Source organism: Balaenoptera acutorostrata, chromosome 15 (assembly GCF_949987535.1).
Source record: "Balaenoptera acutorostrata chromosome 15, mBalAcu1.1, whole genome shotgun sequence".
In the NCBI taxonomy this organism is placed as follows: domain Eukaryota; kingdom Metazoa; phylum Chordata; class Mammalia; order Artiodactyla; family Balaenopteridae; genus Balaenoptera; species Balaenoptera acutorostrata.
Window position 1 is genome coordinate 6,433,692 of NC_080078.1, and position 22,231 is coordinate 6,455,922.

At 47.1% G+C, this 22,231-nt stretch overlaps 1 protein-coding gene across 6 annotated transcripts in view; it reads left to right on the forward strand.

Moving 5' to 3' along the window:
• The window catches only part of TMEM225B (transmembrane protein 225B), a 45,869-nt gene that overhangs the window by 12,360 nt on the left and 11,278 nt on the right, over positions 1 to 22,231 (forward strand). For 2 of the 6 annotated variants that reach the window (XM_028167513.2, XM_057528933.1), the window contains exon 1: positions 20,864 to 21,197. Coding sequence is in view for 1 of the 6 variants with exons in the window: in XM_007186677.3 (XP_007186739.1) it covers positions 3,353 to 3,428; positions 13,597 to 14,540 (1,020 nt within the window). In the remaining 5 variants the exon portion in view is untranslated. Of the gene's footprint in view, positions 1 to 75; positions 3,028 to 3,266; positions 3,429 to 13,596; positions 20,826 to 20,863; positions 21,287 to 22,231 lie in introns of those variants that run through there. The other 4 variants (XM_007186677.3, XM_057528930.1, XM_057528931.1 and 1 more) reach the window with 4 other exon arrangements.

Consider the following 22,231-nt stretch of genomic DNA (forward strand, 5'->3'; position numbering starts at 1 on the left):
CTGGCTGCAACTCAGTTCCTTCTAGAAACCTGCTTCACAGCAGGGATAAATCACTCTCCTTCGTACAGGTACAAAGCTTGCTCTTCCACAGACCTCTGGAATAAAGTCTGAATGTTTACAGTTTAAAGGGTTATTCGGTTGGGATGCTCTTGGCACATAAAGTAAGGGTAAATAGTTTGAGGTTTCAGTAGAGCTAGGCAGAATGTGTTTTTTAAATAAATAAAAACATTTTAAAAAATGAGAAACCAAAATAATCCTTGAGGGCAAGTAACTTGTCTCTTTAAGCTTGCTAATACTTAATTGGTCCAGTATAGTTTGTGTTCTTAGTCTTTTTAGCCTTGAAGATGGGGGAGGGAAGAGAAGAAATCTGATAGTTGGGACACCTAATTTTATCTATCTGTCCACCTACCTACGTACACATGTATGTATATATGCACATATTCAAACAGTCCTCACAACAACTCTGCAAGGGAACCAGCTCCGTTTTATAGAGGAACTGAGGTGTAGAGAGGTTGAAAAACCTGTAGGGTCACACAGTAAGCTCAAAGTCAGGGCTGTTTCACTCCAAAGCTTTCCATCATCGTGATGTTGGTATCGGACACATCCCAGAACCTAGAGAAGAGACGTTTTCTTTGATAGTTTTTGTTCCCTGTTACATACCCAGTGATTCACCATTAGTTTGCAGCTGATCCTAAATGCTCCCAGAGCTCTCTGGGAAGCTGGGAGAAAATATCCCAGTGTCTTTTGGGAGCTAGTTAGAACCCCCCCCCCTCCCGCCCCACCCTTTGAAACAGGCTTGACAATTTTGACAACGACAGGCTACAGGTCAAATCTCCCGAATTCCCATCTTCTGCCAAGACACCCCCACTGCCATCACTAGATTTATATTTCCATTTCTCAGTGACCCAAATGCATTCTTAATTTTTCTGACAACTAGGACTTACTAATGGATACATATCCTTACCAAGGTTTACTGTCACCTCTGTTTATATTATAGTGGTGGAGCACAGGGGGTAATGGGAAAATCAAGTTTGATTCCTAGGTTTTTGGCTTGAGCAAGAGTGGGTAGAGGTAGACTAAAGATGGAGAGTGCTGAGAGTGGAGCAGGGAGAGTATTTCGGGCAAAAGAGAGCATGTCAGAAGGCCTGCAGAGGAAAGAGTATGGCATTTTCAAGGCAGTAATAAATGAGCTCTTTGGAGAATGCCTCACCTTAGGAAACAGTACATGGGTAACTGAGGATTTGAGAACGAAGTTCAAAGGAAGCCTGTAGGGTGTTATCTCAGAAACAATGGAATTTCTCACGTCCAAATAGGTAACCTCGTATGTCCTTTCATTCATTCAGTAATACAGTTGGCAGGCAATATGATATTTAGTGGTAGCCGGTGGATACAGTTAACCTAATCAGATGCATTAAACAATCCACTGAGTAAAGAAGACAGATGAGTCAAAGCAATGACTTTGGAATGAGACATAACGTTTGAACTTTACTAGCTATATGACTTTGGACATTTTACTTAGCCTTTCTAGTTTTCTTGTGTGTACAGTATGGTTGTTAATAGCATGAAAATTAAATGAGATAATGTAAAAGCTACTGGTCATATACTAAATGCCCAGAAGTTTTTAATGTAAATACTAATATAAAAAACGCTACAATAGAGGAGAGATACTTAGCATAAAATCTAAAAAAGAGGAAATCAACGAGCAAGCGTTTACCAGTGCAGGACTAGCATTGTCCAGGGAGGGACACACTGAGCTTGGAGAACTTAAAATACGACTAGAGAAATCACTAGGCATTTGTGGTCTGTGTGGTAGGAACTGCCTCCTGACGGGCACTTCCTGCTGGAGTCGGCAAACTGACACGCCTCTAACATTCGTTATGCGGCATCAAGTCTTAACACTCCCTTCAAAATACGAGTGCATGAAGGAACCAATGTTAAATCCAAGACTTAAGAATGGTTTCAAATAGATGGTGCTCTGTACAAATCAACAAGAAAATATTGATTTTGGAATTATTTTGCTGCGTCATCCCACTCTCTTTAAGAAAATGGTTACCCTTTTATATTTGTATTTCATCCATGTTAATAAATTTACAACTTGGACGTAATTACGAGCGTCTTTCCCGCAGTTGCTTACGTCCCGCAGACAGCATTTCCCCGTGTTCCTCCACTGTCTCTCCCGAGTGTGGTTAGCCGCCAGGCTCTGGTTTGAACGCGCCAGGGTTGAAATCCTGCCTCTAGTTTGCTCGCTAGCTGTGCAGCTTCTGGCATGTACGATAGTAAAAAAGTATCAACTTTGTGGGATTGTTGTGAGGGTTAATGAGATAATGTTCGGTTTCAGTGCCCCATAACTGGTAGCTGTTATGTTTGAGTTTAGCAGGAAAATCCTCTTTATCCTTATCCCTTTTTCCTGCTTCAGCGTATCAGATACGCCTCTGCAAACCTGTACTCCAGGTGCAGTAGGTGTTTGGATCTTGATCCTATCTCTACGGCTTTTCTTCCCCTTTCAGCCCTTTGGTACCAGTACGTTCCTCCTCTTTGTTTATATGCTCCAGGCATAACTGGGAAGCTGAGTTGAAGCGACAAAGGGAGAGGAGGACAGGCTGGACAGAGGGCATAGATAACAGGTTTTGGCCCAGCAGGGTCAGCGTGGCCTGTGATCTCGAAGAAGGTATGTGGAGATGGGTGGAGCAGAGCGGAGGAGGCAAATGGGGTGAACACGGGACACGGGATGAGAAAGAAGAGACAACCAATTTAGATCGTAAGTCCACTTGGGCGATGAAGGGCAAATAATCTTTTCCGTCCTCCTTCAATCCCTCCTTGGGAAGGAGGACAAACGCCCAAGGAGGCCCCCCACCCCACTCCGCTCTGGACCCAGCTCCCCAGCGGCCCCTAGGGAACCCGCGATCGAGATTAGACCTCCGAGCTGCCTAGACGGGCCCCGGAAGTGCGCGCCGAGGAGCAGGCGATTCTAGTCCTCCTGGAGGCCGAGGTCGCCGACGCCGCCGGAACGCGCGGCCGGGTGAGCGAGTGAGTGTCGCGGATCGGCGCCGGGGCGGCGGGAGAAGGTCGGGCAGGGGGGATCCCGTGGGGTCGGGGTGGGGCGCGCTGCCGGACGGACGGGCGCTCCCCGCGGCGGGGCCCAGTCCGGCTGCAGGGAAGACGAGGCTCCCCCGACAGCCCCCAGGCCGGGAACCGCTCAGGAAGCGGCACCTACGGCACCTGCAGCTTTCCCTACATCTGTCCTCTTCTCGCTCTCTGTCCTGAAGTGACTGCCCGTCCCTTGGGTCGGGTTCTGAAGACCTTTTAGAGAAGATCCTGGCCTTGGTGCGGCACCGGGGACTGGACCCGGCCCATGGAGAAGCTGCCTGAACAGACGTCCCCGGAGTCCCCGTGTCCGTCCCTCGAGCAGGAGCCTCGAAAGAGCAAGGGTGAGGAGAGCTGACCTAGCTGCTTTCTTTGTCTAAACTTTGTTCTTCCCACCGCGGCCTCAGATCAGATGGACACGATTAACCGTGCGCTTAGAATTACCCTGGTGCAAGACACTGATTTTTTTTTTTAACCTAAAACTTTATTACATGTAAATAAAGCCTATCACTAATGTTTCTTCTCTTCATGTGTGGCGCAGACAGATCTGCAGACCTGCAGCAGCACTGTCCATAGCACTAAGTCTTGAGGATCTGTCATTCCAGCACGTGTTAACTTGCTTGTCCTTTGAGAGGCTCAGTAAACGTTGTGTGAATAAAAGAATGAATGAACCCAGCCAAGTGTGTCCTATACCCCAAGTACCAGGAAAAGAGTGGGCTTCTCCCCTGAACCTGTCTTTCATCATTAGGGTAGATACATTTTCCACCCAGGGTGTAAACTTCGAGAGGGTACCTTGCCTGTGGAGTACAGTAGACAGGCCAGCCACCTGCTGATGGAAAATGAGGTTAAACTGTAAACATCAACATTTAAATTTCAATCTACCATCCCACCATTATCTCGTATATGCTTGGCATTTAAAAAAGGTGGATTTGGATTATTTAATTGAGGGACAAAGGCTTAGATAATCCACATCATGGATTTTGAGATGGCTAACGTTTGGAGGATTTTTCTTTCACATATTTAGCCTTCTAATTCTGTTTTAGGCTGATTTTTAACTCAAATGTTCTATTGAGTTGTTATTATAAGGTGCTGAGACTAAGTTGAAAGAAAACTTACCCCATCGCCCCCCCCCCCCACCACACACCAGCTTAGAGTTGAGTTGGAATAGTTATCTGTGAGAGACTACAGGACAATAAACAATGTGGACGTTCACCTATCAACTGGGTATTGGCCCAGGAGGCCTTAGAAAGTCATATATTTGGCCTTGAAAGAATTTAGAGTAAGAAAAGAATCAGAGTTTAGGTAAGAGGGGATAGGCCCTTATCACAGGCTCCTTGCTGCTAGTGTTTCTAAGGCCAAGTGCCTTAGTTGCCATCCTAAAATATTTACTTGGGTTCGTTCACAGTGCCCACTGCATGCAGTTCATTCTCTGTAACCTGGCATTCAGGGTCCTCTGCAGTGGGGTCTCAACCCAACTTTAAAGTCTTTATCTCAGTGTTCCCCCAGACAGACCCCGCAAGACTGGTGTGTCTGCACGAGGAAATGCCGAAAACGCTTTGCACTATCCACCATTGTGCCTTTGTGTCCTTTTTTGGCGTCGCTGTCCCCTGCATTCTCTGCCTACCCAAACCCCACACACCCCAGTGCCCCGTGCTTGAAACCCCAGTGCAGGGCAGCCTCCTCCGTCAGGTTTCTGAAACAGACTGGAGGCTGCCAGGAAGGAAACAAACACACGCTAGAGACCTTGGTACGGAAACCTGTAGGACTTGGCGGTTGACTAAGTAATGGAGGGAAGTTGGGTGTAATCACCTTTGTTCCCTTTGCTGTCACACCTCTTAAAAATCCTCACCAGTTGCTGTTAATTTTGTAACTGCCATTCACTGGGCGCAGGGCACTGCTTCTGCTCCATCGGCACTGATTATATCCAGGTTGCCAGGGCTTAACTAACGAAGCCACTGGACATACTTTTTTTTCATCCCTAATTTTTTTTTTTAATATTTTTTTTAATTAAAAAATTTTTTAATTTTTTTTTTTTGGTCTGTGTTGGGTCTTCATTGCTGCGTGTGGGCTTTTCTCTCTAGTTGCGGCGACCGGGGGCTACTCTTTGCTGCAGTGTGCGGGCTTCTCATTGTGGTGGCTTCTCTTGTTGTGGAGCATGGGCTCAAGGCCCGCGGGCTCAGTAGTTGCGGCACACGGGCCCCAGAGCGCGCGGCCTTCAGTAGTTGCGGTGCATGGGCTCAGTAGTTGTGGTGCGCGGGCTTAGTTGCTCCGTGGCATGTGGGATCTTCCTGGACCAGGGCTCGAACCCGTGTCCCCTGCATTGGCAGGCGGATTCTTAACCACTGCGCCGCCAGGGAAGTCCCATCCCTAATTTTTTTTGACCCTTTAGTATTTCTGTTGACGTGATCACTGTTCCTTGAAACTCTTGTTCTTTGGTTTTGGAAGCACCATTTTCTCTTGGTCCTGCCACTTGCCTTCTCAGGGTCTTTCCCATTCCTGTTTCTCTACTCCTCCCTCCCTCCCTCCCTCCCTCCCTCCCTCCCTCCCTCCTTTCTTCGCTGCACCATGTGCTTTGTGGGATCTCAGTTCCCCGACCAGGGATTGAACCCGGGCCACTGCAGTGACAGCACAGAGTCCTAACCACTGAACCGCCAGGGAATTCCCTCCACCCGTTTCTTTTTTTTTTTTTTTAAGGATTTTCTTATTTATTTATTTATTTATTTATTTATTTATTTATTTATTTATTTATTTATTTATTTATTTATTTATTTATGGCTGTGCTGGGTCTTCGGTTCGTGCGAGGGCTTTCTCCAGTTGCGGCAAGCGGGGGCCACTCTTCATCGCGGTGCGGGGACCGCTCTTCATCGCGGTGCGCGGGCCTTTCTCTATCGCGGCCCCTCCCGTCGCGGGGCACAGGCTCCAGACGCGCAGGCTCAGCAATTGTGGCTCACGGGCCCAGCTGCTCCGTGGCATGTGGGATCTTCCCAGACCAGGGCTCGAACCCGTGTCCCCTGCATTAGCAGGCAGATTCTCAACCACTGCGCCACCAGGGAAGCCCCACCCGTTTCTTAAACATTGATTTTCCCCGAAGCAGTTCTCAGCCCTCTTCTCTTTCACCCTCGTGGGTGATCCTGTCCCCTTCTGAGACTTCAGGTTGCACTCTGTGCTGAACCAGACATCTGTAAGTGTACTTCTGGACTCATTCTTTTCTGCCATCCCCCACCTCCCTACCTTCCAGTGACTCCCTTGGCTAATTTTAGTAGGTGCTTTTCCCAAGCCAGAAAACTTGGATCATCCTCTACATTCTCCTTCCCTCTGTATTCGTTTGGCCACCAAATCCTGTCAGTTTTTCTTCAGAAAGGCCTGACTCTGTTGCCTGTCACCACCACCTCCTCATTTTAGGCCCATTGTATTTCCTTGGAGTATTGACACATCCCTGTGCTGTTGGTAATTTCCCCCACTCTCGGCTGCCCATATTATTCTCTGCCTGTAGAATAAAGTCTAAAATCCAGAGTGTGGCGTATATGTCTCTTCATTATGTTTTTCAAAAAAAATTGTTCAGAGTGACTTTATTATTGTTTTCTTGTCTTTTCAATATCTGGCTCTACTCTATTTTTTCTGCTCTATGTCCTACTTCCTGCCCACACGGAGCATACATCTCATTGAATTTTTTATCACTACTCCTTAAACTTAGTATTCCCTTTTATGTTTCTGAGCCTTAACATATGCTGTTGCTTTTGCCTGCAATTCTCTTTACCTTGTTGGTCCCGATCATAGTTCAAGATGCAGCACAATGTCATTCTTTGAGGATGCCGTCCGCAGTTCACCTAGGGAGGGGTTGTCATTCCTAATTGTGCTTTGAAACAGCATTATAATCTCTTTACGAGAATCTTGTGCATAGTCAGCGGTACATATGTTTGTTGAGTGATTAAATCAAACAGGAAGTATATTAGTTTCCTACGACTGCTATGACAAATTACTGCAACTGCATGGCTTAAAACAACTGTATTTTCTTATAGGTCTGGAAGCTAGAAATCCAAGAGCGCCAGGCTTGCTCTGAAGGCTCTAGGGAAGAATCCTTCTTTGACTGCTCGTAGCTTCTGGTGGCTTCCAGCCATCCTCGGCATTCCTTGGCTTGTAGCTGTATCACTGCAATCTTGCCTCCATTGTCACATGGCCTTCTTTCCCATGTGTTTCTGTGTCTGAATCTTCCTTTCCTTTCTCTTATAAAGATACCAGTCATTGGATTTAGGGTGCACCCTAATCCATTATGACCTCATCTTAACTAATTACCTCTGCAAGGATCCTATTTCCAAATAAGGTCACATTCTGAGGTATACATAAATTTGGGGGTGAGGGCTCTATTTGACCTAGTACAGGAAGCATTGCTCATTTCTTCTGCTGTTAGAAGTAAATGTACTTGGGATCACACAGCTTTGTAGTTAAGCTGCTTGAAGAACTGTGTAGATTTCCCCCTCCCTTTAAATTAGAAGCAAATCAGTCTAGAAATGTGTTTTTAAACCTTCGTCCGCAGGGACACATTTGATGAGCCTGTCATCCCAGAGGACGGCTGCTCTCTTCTCGGGCTTCTCTGGCTCTGTCTCAGGCTGGCCACTGTCCGCAGAGATATCCCAGAGGGCGGCTGCTCTCTTCTCGGGCTTCTCTGGCTCTGTCTCAGGCTGGCCACTGTCCGCAGAGGTATTCCAGAGGGTCCTGTGTCCATCAGAGTTTGGATCCAAGTTTTTGATATTTCTTGTATAAGTGACTCAAACCCATGAGGAGATATACCTCTCTGAATTCTATTTGAGTTTCAGTCCTGAAGACTTTATAAATGGTCAACGTGGGGCCCTCCGTGATTTATAGATTCTTCTCTTGATGGAGTAGAACTTCCTTATAATGGATTGCTAGGAAATAGTCAGGAGCATTTTAAAGCCCCTAATGTGGGCAGAGTTCTTTACATAGTACTGGGGTTGGAGGAAAAGAAATGGAAGACACCTCTTATTCTAGAGGTACTTTCAAAATAAATTGAAGGGAATACACACATACAAAAAACTAAACATATTTCTAAGGAGAGGCCCAAAGTCAATGTGGTTAAATGCCACGAGGAGGGGGCAGGAACCGTATGCTTTAGAGATTCAAAGGAACGATCAATTCCAGCCGGGGGCTGGAGCAGGGTTAAGTTTGGGGAAGGAGGCTGCCTTTGATCTGGGTCTTGCAGGGTGGATAGGATTTTGATCAGTGAAGTTGGAAGGGAGGCTGATCCAGGTGGAGGAAGAAGGTCGAGCGGAGAAGGAATCGCGTGGGGAGCTAAATGTTCAGGAAACATTTCAGAGTAACCGGAGCATAGAGTAGATTGACAGAGGATGAGACTAAAGGCAGAGTGGAGCACAAGTGTGGAAAATGAATGCCACGCCAAAGAGTTTAGATTTGCTTGGCAGAAATTGAAGTATGTGAGCTTTGCTTAATAGGAGGCTAGCAGATGAGCATTGCAAATCAAGGAAGAGATTCTAGTTTGTTTAGTGTGAGAGGTGATTAGGATCTGACTTTAGGGTATTAGCAGTGATAACAGGAAGGCAGCAGAAAAAAAGAAGTATTGCTACGTTGTAGGTAGAAGCAATAGTACTTTTGTTTACTGAGTGGATGTGGGGACAGAGAAGAGAGTCACTGGTCATTATTTACCGCCCCCCCCCCTTTTATTTTGAAAAATGTTAAAGCTACAGGGGAGTTGCAAAGCTATCGTACCAAGTACTCACACACCAGAAGTGTATGTGCAGGTTTGGGATAGGTTGATCTCAAGAAACTGGTATGAGAGCCGTCGTGTGGAAATGTCTTTTTCGATTATTGGAGATGCTGTAGCTGGTCTACAAATATCCCCCATCCCAGTAGATGGGAACACCATCCCTCCAGCTACACAACCCAGAGAGAAACTTTTGTTTCTCTCATATCCATATCCGTCAGCCAGTAATCCTGTCCATGCGACTGTCAACGTTTCTTTCCAGAATCCAAGTGCTTCTTACTACCTCCTCTGCCACCGTCTTGGTTCAGGTCGCCATCATTTCTCCCCTGGATTATCGCAGCAGCCTGGTTGGTTGTCCTGCCTCTGCAGTTGCCTCCCTCCAGCCTCTACCCAGCATGGCAGCCAGTGTGATCCTGGTAAAGTGTCAGCTCTTGTCTTCCTCTGGTCAGAACCCTCCAGTGGCTTCCCATCTCACTCTGAAATAAACCTCGTACAAACCTGTAGCCCACAGGGTCGTGTGTTCTCTGATCCCCCTTCTGTGTCTCTGACCTCAGCCCTTCTCCTCTCCCCCTGCTCATTCTGCTCCAGTCACACTTGCCTCTTTGAGCACCCAAGGTCTCGCACTTGCTGTTTCTTCTATGTGTAATGCTCTTCCCCGCATAATCCTTATCTCCTTCAAGTCTTGGCTTAAATGTCATTTTCTTAGTCCTCCTTTAACTGTGATATTTAAAATTGCAACCCTTTTGCCCACTGCCCCCTGGCACTCTAATCCTTGTTCCTTGCTTTTTTCCTCTGTAACACTTTTATGACCTTTTAACAGTATGTAATTGACATAGTTTACTATCCATCTCCCTTAGTAAAATGAAAGGTCTTTGCGGATTTTTGTGTTTTGCTTACTGACGTATCTCAGAGTCTGGAACTATACCTGGCATGTTGTTAGTGATCAATAAAACATACTGACTGGTAGGTCTGTGTCTCTGCTCCCGTCCTGCCACTAGGTTCTTCATGTTTTTTAAAGGGCAAAAAGCACTGTATCGGCATAGCCTTTTCTGTATTTAAGAAAACTCAGTTAATTTCCTCCTTGGTGCTTTAGGCATTCAGCTTTCTTCAGGCTGATAATTTATATAAACCTTGACATGAGCTTCAGATCCAGCCCTTAACAGACATCTGAAGATGTGGCTTGGCCTTTGGTTTTCATATAGGAAGGTTGAAGGAGACCCTAAACATTTTAGACTTTTTCTGATAAACAAAGTTTTTATTTTCCCCTTTCACCTACTGGCCTATTAGTAGGTGAGGCTGGGCAGAGGGGCACTTTCAACCTGCTCGCCTTTCCTCCCCGGACTTCGCCCCTGTTTCCGAGCCTGCGTGGTTTCTGTAGGTGCCTTCTAAGGGATGGGATGATTCTTCCTCTCCCCCAGTTTACCTGAGCCCCTCTTGTGGCATGGCTCCTTCCCATGTCTAAAGGTCCCTTGTCCTGTTCGCTTTAGGCATCCTGGTCTCAGGACCTCCTGGAATAAGAGGGAGAGAGTTACAGGTCGAACATGAGTCAGACTGTGGGGCCCCAGTCAAGGGTCTAGTTGAGCTCAGGGAATATGGTTCTTATCCCAGCTTCTTGGTGATTTCCTGCGGCACCTGTAATCACTTCTTCACTTGGTTAAGCCAGGCGCGGAGGCTTAGTGATAAGCTCGAGGTCTGTCCCTCACGTGAGGGAGTGTACACCCCAGCCTTCCCCCCGCGCTGGTGACCGTCTCCTCCACATGGGGGCCCCCGTGGTGAGGCAGAACAACTCGCATTTTCTGTGCATCTCAGAACACTTAGTAGCATGAGAGGTGGTCTCTGATATGGGGCCTCCTCAGACCCAGAGGCACGGCCAGATTGGGTGGTCCATAACCACCTTGTCTCGGTCGACCAGAGTTTCTAGGGAATGCTATGCGTTACACCCAAATTCGCCAGTTTTTGAAGGAAGGGGACGAGACCTTCTCTTCAAGACAAACAGGGGTTGATAGGTAGTATGGAGCAATCTCCCTTTAGCAACACTCTCTAGATCATAATTAGCTTAACTCGAGGGACCTCGGGTGAGGATCCCGGCTTCGCTGGAGCAGAAACTAAAACCCTGTGGCTTTTAGGTCGCATGTGTTTCTGGTTTTAACCCTGATTATAGCAAAAGCCGTGAGAGGAGCTGAGACTTGTTTTGGCCCCTCCCTTAAAAAACCCAGTCCTCCAGGGCCTGCCTGCCTGACCCCTGCCCAGCCGAGGGATTCCCATGGATGCCTAAGCTACCCACTCGGTGGTTTGTGAGATGCTGTCCTGAGCACTGCATTCAAATTCCAATGTATACTTACTTAATAGTGTAAAAATTTATATTATTGTGGGTTTTTTCTTCTCTTTTCTTTTTTTTTTTATATTGTTGTATCTGCTTTACCTTCCAGAAATAAAAGTTATATAGCAACCAAAAACAAAAACAAAAACAAAACCCAAAAAAACAAAAAAAACGCACTGACTGTTACATGACTTAAAGATGAGTATTTCAAGAGCTGTAGGAAAAGAGTCACCTTCAGCTTCAGGGAGAAGGTGATACTGAACAGGGCCTGAGAGCAGTGAGATTGGCATTCTCGACTACGTTGAGCAGGCTGCCAAATCTCGGGCAGTGGGCCAAGTAAAAGGCACATCCTCTACAACATCTCCGCCTTCACACATTATGACTAGAGTGGTTCAACACATAGTAAAGAGGCTTTGTGTACGGAGAAGGTCAGAATGAGGCTGGAAAGACAGATGGGGGCCAGGTCAGGGAGGTAGAGAAGAAACCCTAGTCCCTGCTCCTCAGGAGCTTGCAATCTGTCTGACAAGTAAGGTAAACACACGTGCAAGGGAACGTAAAAACATTAAACCAGCAATCCATTCACACCTGGTAGAATAACTAACATCGAAAAGATAAGAAAAAGTGTTGATGAGGATGTGGAGAAAAGGGAACCCTCGTGCACTGTTGGTGGGAATGTAAATCGGTGCAGCCATTATGGAAAATGGTATGGAGGTTCCTCAAAAAATTAAAAGTGGAACGACCATGTGATCCAGCACTTCTGGGTATTTATTCAAAGGAAAAGAAATCATTCTCTCGAAAAGATATCTGCACCCCCAGGTTCACTGCAGCATTACTTACAATAGCCAAGACATGGAAACAACCTAAGTGTCCATCGACGGATGAATGGATGAACATGTGCTATCTGTACACACAGTGGAATGTTATCCAGCCATAAAAAACACGGAATTCCTGCCATCGCAACAGCACGGATGGACTTTGAGGACATTATGCTAAGTGAAATAAGTCAGAGAAGGACAAGCACTGTATGACCTGACTTGTATGTGAAATCTGAAAAATCCAAACTCACAGATACAGAGAACAGATTGGTGGTTGCCAGAGGCGGGGGGTGGGGAGTGGGAGAACTGGATGAAGGGGGTCCAAAAGTACAAAACTTACAGTTGTAAGGTGAATAAGTCCCAGGGGTGTAAGGTACAGCTATAGTTAGTAACACCATGTAGTATATTTGAAAGTTGCTTAGAGAGTAGATCTTAAAAGTTCTCATCACAAAAAAATTTGTAAGAAATCCAGTATCCAAATTGAATGTATGGAAGATGAGGGCATATCTGGAGGTGGAGAACACGTGTAAATATGGTTCTGTGAGACCAGATACTTATTAAATTCCTTAAAGACAATGACCATTCCCTACTAAAATTAGGGTTGCATATGTTTTAGACTTTCACTGCTGATGGAAATGATAACTACATTGGATATTCCTCAGCACCCCCTTCTTCCAGAAAGATCCCCCTAAGCAGAGGGCCTTCTTTCTGTAATATCACTGCTCTTCAGTAAGCCATATTTAAAAAGTAAAACTTAAGAGGAGAAATGTATTATAGTAAACAGGAGATGTTTTTCTAAGGTCTCCCTTAGATATAGCTAGGGTGCAGAATTTTTTTTTTTTTTTTTTTAATTTTTGGCCGCACCGCGTGGCATGTGGGATCTTGGGTCTTAGTTCTCTGACCAGGGATTGAACCTGTGCCCCCTGCATTGGAAGGTAGACTCTTAACCACTGGACTGTCGGGGAAGTCCCCAGAATTGGTTTTTGTATGTTCTCTTAGAGTTGAGAAAGATTTGGAAGTATTTCTCACTACCCCGTGCTTCATATTTTAAACAACTTTTCCTCCTATTCTCCCCTCCCTTCCTCTCGCAAATCCTCCCAGTTTGTACAATTTCTAAAAGGTGCATCTAAGGTCCGAGTATGTCATGTTCATGAATGAGCATGTGAGCATCTGTTTGTAGAGAGAGGCTCTCAACAGGAGTGAGGAAGGTGTTGGTGTGTGATTACAGGAAGGGAGCCTTCCCTGTTACCACAGTGACAACCCATGTGACCAGGGTACCATGTGGACAGAACCTCTGCTGAGGTTCTTTTATTTATCCGCTCAGTCCCTGCCCCTCCCGACACAGAGCCCCCAGCATCACCCTTCCTGTGTTCTGAGATAATCCCACTTCCCTCAAACTCTGCTTTCCTATTCTGCTAATTCCAGTGTATCTGTCTGGTCAGGGACTTCACATATAAATCCTCACTTTAGTTTCCCCACCACTTTCTCCAAATCTGCTCAGCTTGTATCCATCTTTTCCTCCTATTGTGAGGCCATTTTTCGTACTTTTTTGAACCAGATACCCTGGAATACTTTGATCATCCTGTTTCCCACAGGGAGTTTTTATTGTTACATATACTTTTTTTTGTATTTTCCGTCAGATGGTGAGACCTGGACTGAGGATCAATTAATTATAAAGCAGAAAACTCTTGAAGTAGGGACACAGCCACACGAAGGAGATGAATGTGAACGAAACAAACATGCAGGACCCTATGGGTATGGACAGAACTTTGGTCATATCTCAGACTTTATCCAACAGACACACATTCTTATGGAAGAGAAATCTCAAATGTGCAACGTTTGTGGCAAGCTATTCAGACGGAATACATACCGTATTCAGCATGAAAAAATCCACACGCAAGAGAAGCCTTATGAGTGTCATGAATGTGGAAAAGCCTTTGGCCATAGTTCAAATCTCATTCAGCATCAAAGAATTCACACCGAGGAGAAACCCTATGAATGCGGTGAGTGTGGGAAGGCCTTCCGGCGCAGCTCACACCTCATCCAGCATCAGATCATCCACACGGGGGAGATGCCTTACATGTGTAATGAGTGCGGAAGAGCTTTCGGTCGGAGCTCAAGTCTCCTTCGACATCAGAGAATCCACACTAGGGAGAAGCCCTATGAATGTACCGAATGTGGGAAGACTTTCAGTCAGAGCTCAAATCTAACAGAACATCAGCGAGTTCACACCAGAGAGAGACCATATGAACGCAGCGACTGTGGGAAAGCTTACAGTCGTAATTCACACCTCATCGAACATCAGAGAGTCCATACAGGGGAGACTCCTTATGACTGTAATGAGTGTGGGAAATCTTTCAGTAGGAGTTCACTGCTTATCAAACATCATAGAATTCACACTGGAGAAAGACCCTATGAGTGTAGTGAATGTGGGAAGGCCTTTAGTCGGAACTCCCACCTTATTCAGCACCAGAAGACTCACAGTGGGGTAAAACCTTCTGAATGTAAAGAATGTGGGAAAACCTTCAAGTACAGTTCATACCTTATTGATCACCTGGGAATCCATTCACGAGAGAAACTGTGAATGAAGTGAAGGTGGTAAAGCCTTTGGTTGGAGTTCAGCTCTTAGCGAACATCAGAGAACTCACGCTGGGGAGAAAAACTTTGGCTGTAGTGAGTGCAGACGGCCTTCAGTCCTAGCTCAACTCTTACTAAGGCCTGAAAATCCACATAGTGGACAGATCTCATGGATGTGTTCAGTGCATGAATACCTTTAGACAGAGTTCCCGTCTTACTCAGCATTAGCCAGTTTCCTTTGGGGGAATGATGGATATGGGGAGAGCCTTGCTATGAGTCGGAGAGGGGCACGAAAGGGGCGTCATGTGACACTACAGAAGGAATGACTAAAGTGGAAGCTTAAGTCAGCACTACTTTTTATTTGATTTTGAGGATCTACATCAGAGGGAGATTCTATGTTTTTTTTTCACATCTCCATAATCTTCTGCCAAAAATGGAATGAGTTAGGTCCATTCCAGGGAAGAAAGAATCAGGGCATTCTGGATTCAGACTCATAGATCAGGAAAGCTGCAATGTGACCTTTGAATTCAATAGCTTTCCTTGTATCTCATCTGTCCTGTTGGGTGTAACTATACATGGAAGTGGCTCTTGGGTCTTCTTGGACCAGCATTTTCGCTCCTCAGTGTCCTGCAGACTACTGAATCTCTTTTTGTTTTATATTTCATAGATGCTTTTTAATAAGTGGGCAAATTTTCTAAGCCCAATAATTTCTCAGTATAACATGTCATGGGCTTTGTTGTGTGTCAACTCTGGTAGGCTGAACTGCATTTGTCAGACTTCCCTTTCTTGTATTTTTCGGTTTGTGTGGTCTACAAGGGAGATTCTTGGGAGAGTTGGAGGGCAGAACAGAAGCAGCAGTAATTTTGTAGCTCACACATGTCACTGATCTGCTGACTCACCTCACTGGAGCTGGACATGAAACTAGTCTACCTTCCCCAGGATTCTTTTTTGCCTTTACTGGGCCGTGGTTTTCCTTCTCTGATTGAATCTAGTCATACACATGCTTACTATCCTATGAGAAGTACACATTTATCTCAAGTTTAGGTAGAGAGAAATGGTTAGCTTCTGGCTGTTTTTAAAAAAGAACCTCAATAATAAGCTTCAAGATTTCCTATCAGGAAAGCTACTGTTCAGACTCCTTTATAACAAAACTTCCATCATAACTTGAGGCAGAACTTCACTACCGTGTAGTTATCGACGGAAAAGTTTGCAAAGTAGTTGAATAGTGTGATACATGATTGGTAAAATTTTAAAAAATCAAAAATTTGAGCACAAATTTATCATGAATATTTTAATCATTAAAGGAGATTCCCAAAGTACCTCTAGTAGGCAGTATATTTTAGACTTATTCTAGGCATCTGAGAGAAATATCTACTTTTGTTGTAAACGCTGATGTTTTGATTACAAAAAATCAGATTATTTTTCCTCCTGTTAGTCTGGATTAGTGATTATCTAAAATATCGGTGAAAACTATACTTAATGTTGTAGACTCTTGAAATTGAATGTTGCCTCTGTCTTGTATACCTTTCCCTGCCTGGTCTGGTGCTATGCACACAGGTGTTCAGTGGCTGTGGAGTGAATCTGTTTACTGGAAGCCAAAGTCTTCCTGTTTGTCTCCACGCTTCTCTGCACTCCCCCACCTTCCTCCCCTGTTCCTGTAGGTGATTATCACACTACACAAGGGTCACCTTGACATCTGGACACCGAGTAGACTCTGTGAGGCCAGGTCTGAGCCCTCAGTCAGTGGGCCCACTTACTCCATCTGGCATGTGACCCTCTTTGAGTCCCTCCCACCCCCTTATACCACAGAAAGGGCCCTTTCTTTCTGTGGGGTCTGAGAAGCTTCTGGAATAAGGCAGGGCTTGATGAGTGGGGTCTGAAGGCCAGGTCGGATTCTGACTGGCAGAGAAGGGCACCCCAGGACAAGGTAAGTGTGTGGGGTCACGTGCCAGGCCTCAAGAGCGGAGGTGTCCCTGGAGGCCAGGAGAGGGGAGAAAAGAGTTTGCCTAGCAGTATCAAAAGCACTCAAGCGGGGCTCTGGTTCTTTAGGCACAAATATTACTAGTGGACAGAGTAGTTCATCAAGCCGTTAGAGCTCAGGTGAACACGAGGGTGACCAGCTCATCCCAGTTTGCCAGGACGTTCCCAGCCTTAACATCGAACGTCCCACATCCAGTAAAACGCTCAGTCCTCCACAAACCAGGAGGGTGGATCACCCGAACCTATCGTGACCTCATTCCCCCGCCCCTCATGGCTCCTAGCTGCAGCAGGACCCAGTAGAGCAGAGATTCTCAGCTTGGGTTGCCTACTGGAATCACCTGGGGAGCTTTCAAAGCACTGCAGCCTCAGTCTCTGAGGTTGTGTACATTTGGTATGGGGTATGGCCTGGACTTTGGGGTTTTGTAAGCTCCCAAGTAATTCTAATGTGCAACCAAGGTTGAGAATCTATACAGTAGAGGTTACCAATGCTTCACAGGTGCTAAGAGGACACAAAGAGACCACACAGGATCTGGTGGCTTAGTCACTGAGGGGCTGGCAAGAGGGCTGGGCTGGGAGTACGGAGAGACTCCAGGGCCTGTGTGAGAGGAGACAGACAGGGTGTCCCAGGCCGGGTGGAAGGAGCGATGGGAGGGACTGTTGTGCTGGGGGTGGAGCCAGCTATTGGGTGGGCGCCCTCAGGGCCTGCTCATTGCCGGGTTCTGGTTCTGTCCTGTGCAGTAAAGCTATGGTTTGGGTAACTTTGGGTTTTCCCTTTGGAGCTCAGGACCAAGGAAGCACAGAGCCTGGGGGAGTCAGAACTCTAAAGACTCCAGCCCCAGCTCATGGGCTCTCTACCTACTTTTCCAGCAGACAGTTCCCTGTTCCCTTGCCTCTCCCCCTACCCTAGACCCGGGAAAACATGAAAATGCTTCCAGAGGAGACTATAACCTAAACTTATACACACTTTCTAAATCGTTCAGTCCTGGGAGGGGCTGGCCTGGCAGTCCCAAGCCATACGTTGAACACAGCCTTGGGCCCCCGGGGTGAGAGGCATTTCCTATGCTCTGGTTGAAGGGGTAGGAGTCTTTGGGCAATAAGGATCTTGACTTAAAAAAAAAAAAAAGCACAACGTGAGAGCTGCGAGTTAAGTTTTATTTGGGGCAAAATAAGGACTGCAGCCCCGGGGGAACAGCGTTTCAGATAACTCTGAGAAACTGCTCCGAGGAGGCGAGGGGGAGCCAGGATATATAGGAGTTTGGCAACAAAGGACCGGTTGTTGGGACATCAAAAGATTATTGTTAAAGAAAACCAGATATCTCAAGGAATTTAGCTTTTCTATGTACGGGAGGATGCAAGAGTCTTGGCTCACTGAAATCATTCATTTGCTGTGCACCTCAGTTATCTGGGGCCAGTAGTCTGACATCCTGAGTTTCCTCAGGGTTCATCACAGGGAGAGGCTGCAGTCTGATGGCTGCTAGATGGCAGGTGTTCTTTTCAGCCCTGAGTTTCCTCAGCTCACGTTGGAGGGCTGCAATCGTTGACGACTGTGACATCCTTTGTTTATTGATCTGGCAGGAAACAGTCCATTTCTCAGGGAGATAGGAGGAGGAGGAAGATGAATTTTGGCAGTGGCACCCACATGGGACTGCTTTAGTCCCACCAGAGGCCCGTCATGGACCTCAGGATGAAATCAAGACCCTTCAAATCCCAGCTCTGCCCGCTGACTTCTCCAGCCCTCTGTGGCCTCCCCTTCTCCCAGTCATTCTGAAATTCACTGGGTCCTTGAACACAGTATTTTTCAAATGTAGGTCAAGAGCCACTTGACTCTCAAGAGGGGGTCTTAAAATTAATTTATTGTAATGAGTTAAGAGCAGCAAAGGGTAAAAGGAAAAAGTAGGCAGAACTAGAATGGAGTAGAAAACATCCATCACAAAGGTAAGTCAGACTTCTGTTTGTGCACAAGGGAGCATGTGTGCAGAGTATAATGTACAGTATTTCTTGCTGTAGAGCAGGTAAAAGTCTTCGCACATTGCAATCCTTTTTTGGGAGTAAGATTCTGTCTAGAAGGGCTTTCTTGGCAGGTCTTCCTTTGGACTGAATTGTTTGCCCTCTGCAATTGCCGTAGCATGCTATGCTTTTTGTGCACCAAGCACACTTTAAAAAAATGATTTATTCAGTTGCCTGTCTTCTGCGCTTGCTGCAAGCTCGATGAGGGCAGGGACCATATTCACCTATCCTGGCCTCTGTCATTAGAGAAAGCACTTGTGTTGAGTGGCTGAGTGATAAACCCGGGTTCAGCTTCCAGCTGTTTGTGTTCTTAGACAAGGTCTCTTTTTATTTTTTCTGATTTTTTTGGTCTGATTTATATACAGAAAACTTGAAAGAATAGAATAATGAACACCCTATATATCCTCCACTTAGATGGACAGTATTAACATTTTTCCATATTTGCTTTCTATCTATATGCTTTTTTTCTGAATCATTTGAAAGTAAGCTCAGATATAACCTTCACCCTAAATACTATGGCATGTGTCTCCTAAGAGTAAGGTCATTCTCCTACATAATCGCAACACTATTAACATACCTAAGAAAAAGAATTTAATTCCATAATACCATCTAAAATGGACTCTCTATTTAGATTTTCCCTAGTTGCCCCAAGAATGTGTTTTATAGTTAGATTATTTCAAATCAGAAAAAAAAATCAAGGGTCACATTACATTTGGCTTTATATCTCTTTAGTTTCTTTTAATCTAGAATAGTTCCACTTTTTTTTTTTTAAATGACAGTTACTTTTGGAGGAGTCAAGAAGAGTTATCCTTTATAATTTTCTACAAAATTGATTTCCTTGTTTTCCTCCGGTGGTATTTAGCTTCCTTCTCGCCCCGCTGTATTTTCTCTTAACTGAAAAGAGGTTTAGAGGCCTGATGACACATTTTTGGCAAGAATACCTCACAGGTGATGTCTCCTTCATACTGTTATCACCTCAAGAGGCACATGATGTCAGATTATTCCACCCCAAGTAGCGCTGTCTGTTCACTTGTTTAAGGTAGTGACTGCTAGATTTCTCCTATGTAAAGATATGTTTTCCTTTTGCAATTAGTAATTTGTGAGGATGATAAACTCCAGCACCACGTGAAGAATCTGTTCCTCTACAGCCTGATGGTTTTCGTAGTCATCCATGACCCTTTAGCAACCATCCACGTGATAGTTTGGGCATGTTCTTAACCTGAGACTCAGTTTTTTCATCTGCAGCCTGGGCATAATAAAGCCCATGATTTGGATTTGCTATGTAAAAAAGTATGACATAGAGTGCATATGACGATGATGTCACGGTCTGCCATAACTTCTCCCTTCTTCTGAGAACACCATTTAGAAAGGTGTTCACTTCCTTTTAGAAAGTTTCTACGCTGCTCCAGGTAAGTGGTCCAAATCGCCGGCTTCTTAGATGATCCTACCTGCCCGGCCTCTGTGGGGCACAGCTGAGTCATCTTCTTTGGCCAGAGTGGAATGAGCTTTTGACCAGAACTGAGCCAATCAGAATGCTTCCCTGGGAAATTTCCAACCAAGTAGGGGTGGGAATAGGGTGAAGAAAATATTCTTTTTCCCTCAGGTGGCTAAATGTGGGGATGTGAGTCTGGAAGTTGACTGTATCCCCTGCCGCCTGGAGGATGATAGCCTATGGGGTGGAGGGGATCAAAGCCATCTCTCTGAGATCAGGGCAGAGGGGGTCTCCCTGGCCTGGCTCCAGGCCTCCCCAGCTGTTCTCTGCCCTGCCCCAGCTAAGCCAATAAAGACCCCTGTCTTGCCTGAGCGCTTACAAATCGGGGTCTGAACCTTAGGACAGATAGAATCCTGACTAGTAAAAGGGCCTTTCCTATGCCTCTCACATGATAGGTGATTCAATAAATTAGTGGTTCATCAGCTCTCATCCCTTCCTGTTGTCTTTGAATATGTGCTGGACCTAGTGGAGAGGTGTGAGGAGGTGGCAAACATGGTCCTGGCTTTTTAAAATCTTAGGAGTTACAAATGCGTTTCCTTGGTGGGCGTAGACTCAAAGCAAGGGGGGGCTGGTGACTTATCCGGCTCCAAGTGTCGCTCTGAGTGGCCGCTCTTGCCACTCGGACCAGCCCCCCAGCCCCACCCCCAGGGCCAGGAGCCAGAGTGCCTCTCTCGGAAGAGCCTAAGTTTAAAAGTTTAAAACCAGCCCACGTGGTGAGAGGTGCAGTCAGCCTTAAGACGCGAGGGCAGAGAAGAGCGGAGGAATGTGAGGGCCGGGGGCGTGGGGGGGGGGCTGAAGGCGATCAGAACGCATGCGCAGGGCAAGGGCGAGGGAGGGCCTGGGAGTGGGGGAGGGGGGTGAGCGAGGGTCTTGGGGAAGGAGAGCGAGTTGGCAGGGCCTTGGGTAGTCAGGAAACTCGGGCTTCTTCCAGGCTCGCGGTCCAGGCTGCTGTTTGTGTAGCGCTGCCTCTCTGCGGAGTCCACAGCGACGTGTCTTCCAGGCACTTCCAGCCATCCCACGGGAGGAGTTACTATTATCATTCCCGTTTCACAGATGAGAAAACTGACACCCAGGAAGGAGAAGTAACTCACCCAAGGTCATCCTGCTGGTGATGGCAGAGCTGGAATCCGAATTCAGATCCGCGGACTTCAGGTTGCTCCAGCCCCCACTCTGTTCCGCACACCGGTGAGCGAGGCCGGGACCGCGAACACCCCGGAGGCCAGGTTCCCCCAGTCGAGGGCCAGGTCAGCGGCGGGCGGCGGCCGGGCCGAGAGGTAAGACCCCCCGCCCTCCCCTGCATGGCCCCGAGGGCTCGGTGGGCTCTGCCGGGAGACGGAGCAGACCCTCGCCGGGCCTCGGGGGCCAACGGAAGGGCCGGACCGCGGGCCGCCTGGAGGGAAGCCCCGCCCAGGAGAGCGGGAGACCGGGAGACCCCAACGGTGCCTCGGCAGAGGGACGGGAAACAGTGGGGGGGGGGGGCGGTGGCGAGCGGAGGTGGAGCCACGGGTTGCGAGGGGGAGGGCGAGGAAGAGGAAGAGGCCCCCCAAACCCCAAACATTACCGGCCGGCTGTTGGGACCCGCGGGGCTGGATCTGGGGGCTGATGGCCAGGTCAGCACCCATCTTTGGGTCTGGAAAATGTCACTGGGGCTTTGGGGCCACGGAAGGGTGGAGGGTGGTCAGCAGGAAGGAACCTCTGACGGAACCTAAGCCAGTCTGCAGCCCAAGTAGCCTCAAATTACTGGCGGGAAAAGTGGGGAGTGAGGCTCCTCGCGGCCCAGACGGTTCCCTCCTGGTCTCTTCCCGGTCCAGCCTGAGAGGCACTTTATGCTGCTCCTCGCGTTCTTCGCCCTGTGTAGTTCTCAGCTGTCCCTGGCATGCGCAGGGCCTGGGCCGGTGACAGGGCTGCCCTCGGGCTGCGGCGCGATGGCTCAGGGAGACTCTGCCGGCGGGAACCCAGGCCCCACGGGGCACGCAGCTCTTCTACTTTCCAGTGCCATAGGTCCTCTTCAAAATAACAATGAAAACAATTGGTGATAGTAGATGGCAGTAGTTTTGCTTTGTTTTGAATGCCCTTGGCAAAGTAAAAAGTTGGCAGTTTTCTGTTCCCCCCATTCTCTCTCCCTGACCCTCGCTTTTGGGAATCCCGAACTGAACCGCTGGCCAGTGGCGACTGGTGAAGAGGTGAGGAGGGAGGGGCAGCTGTGCAGGACTGTGGTC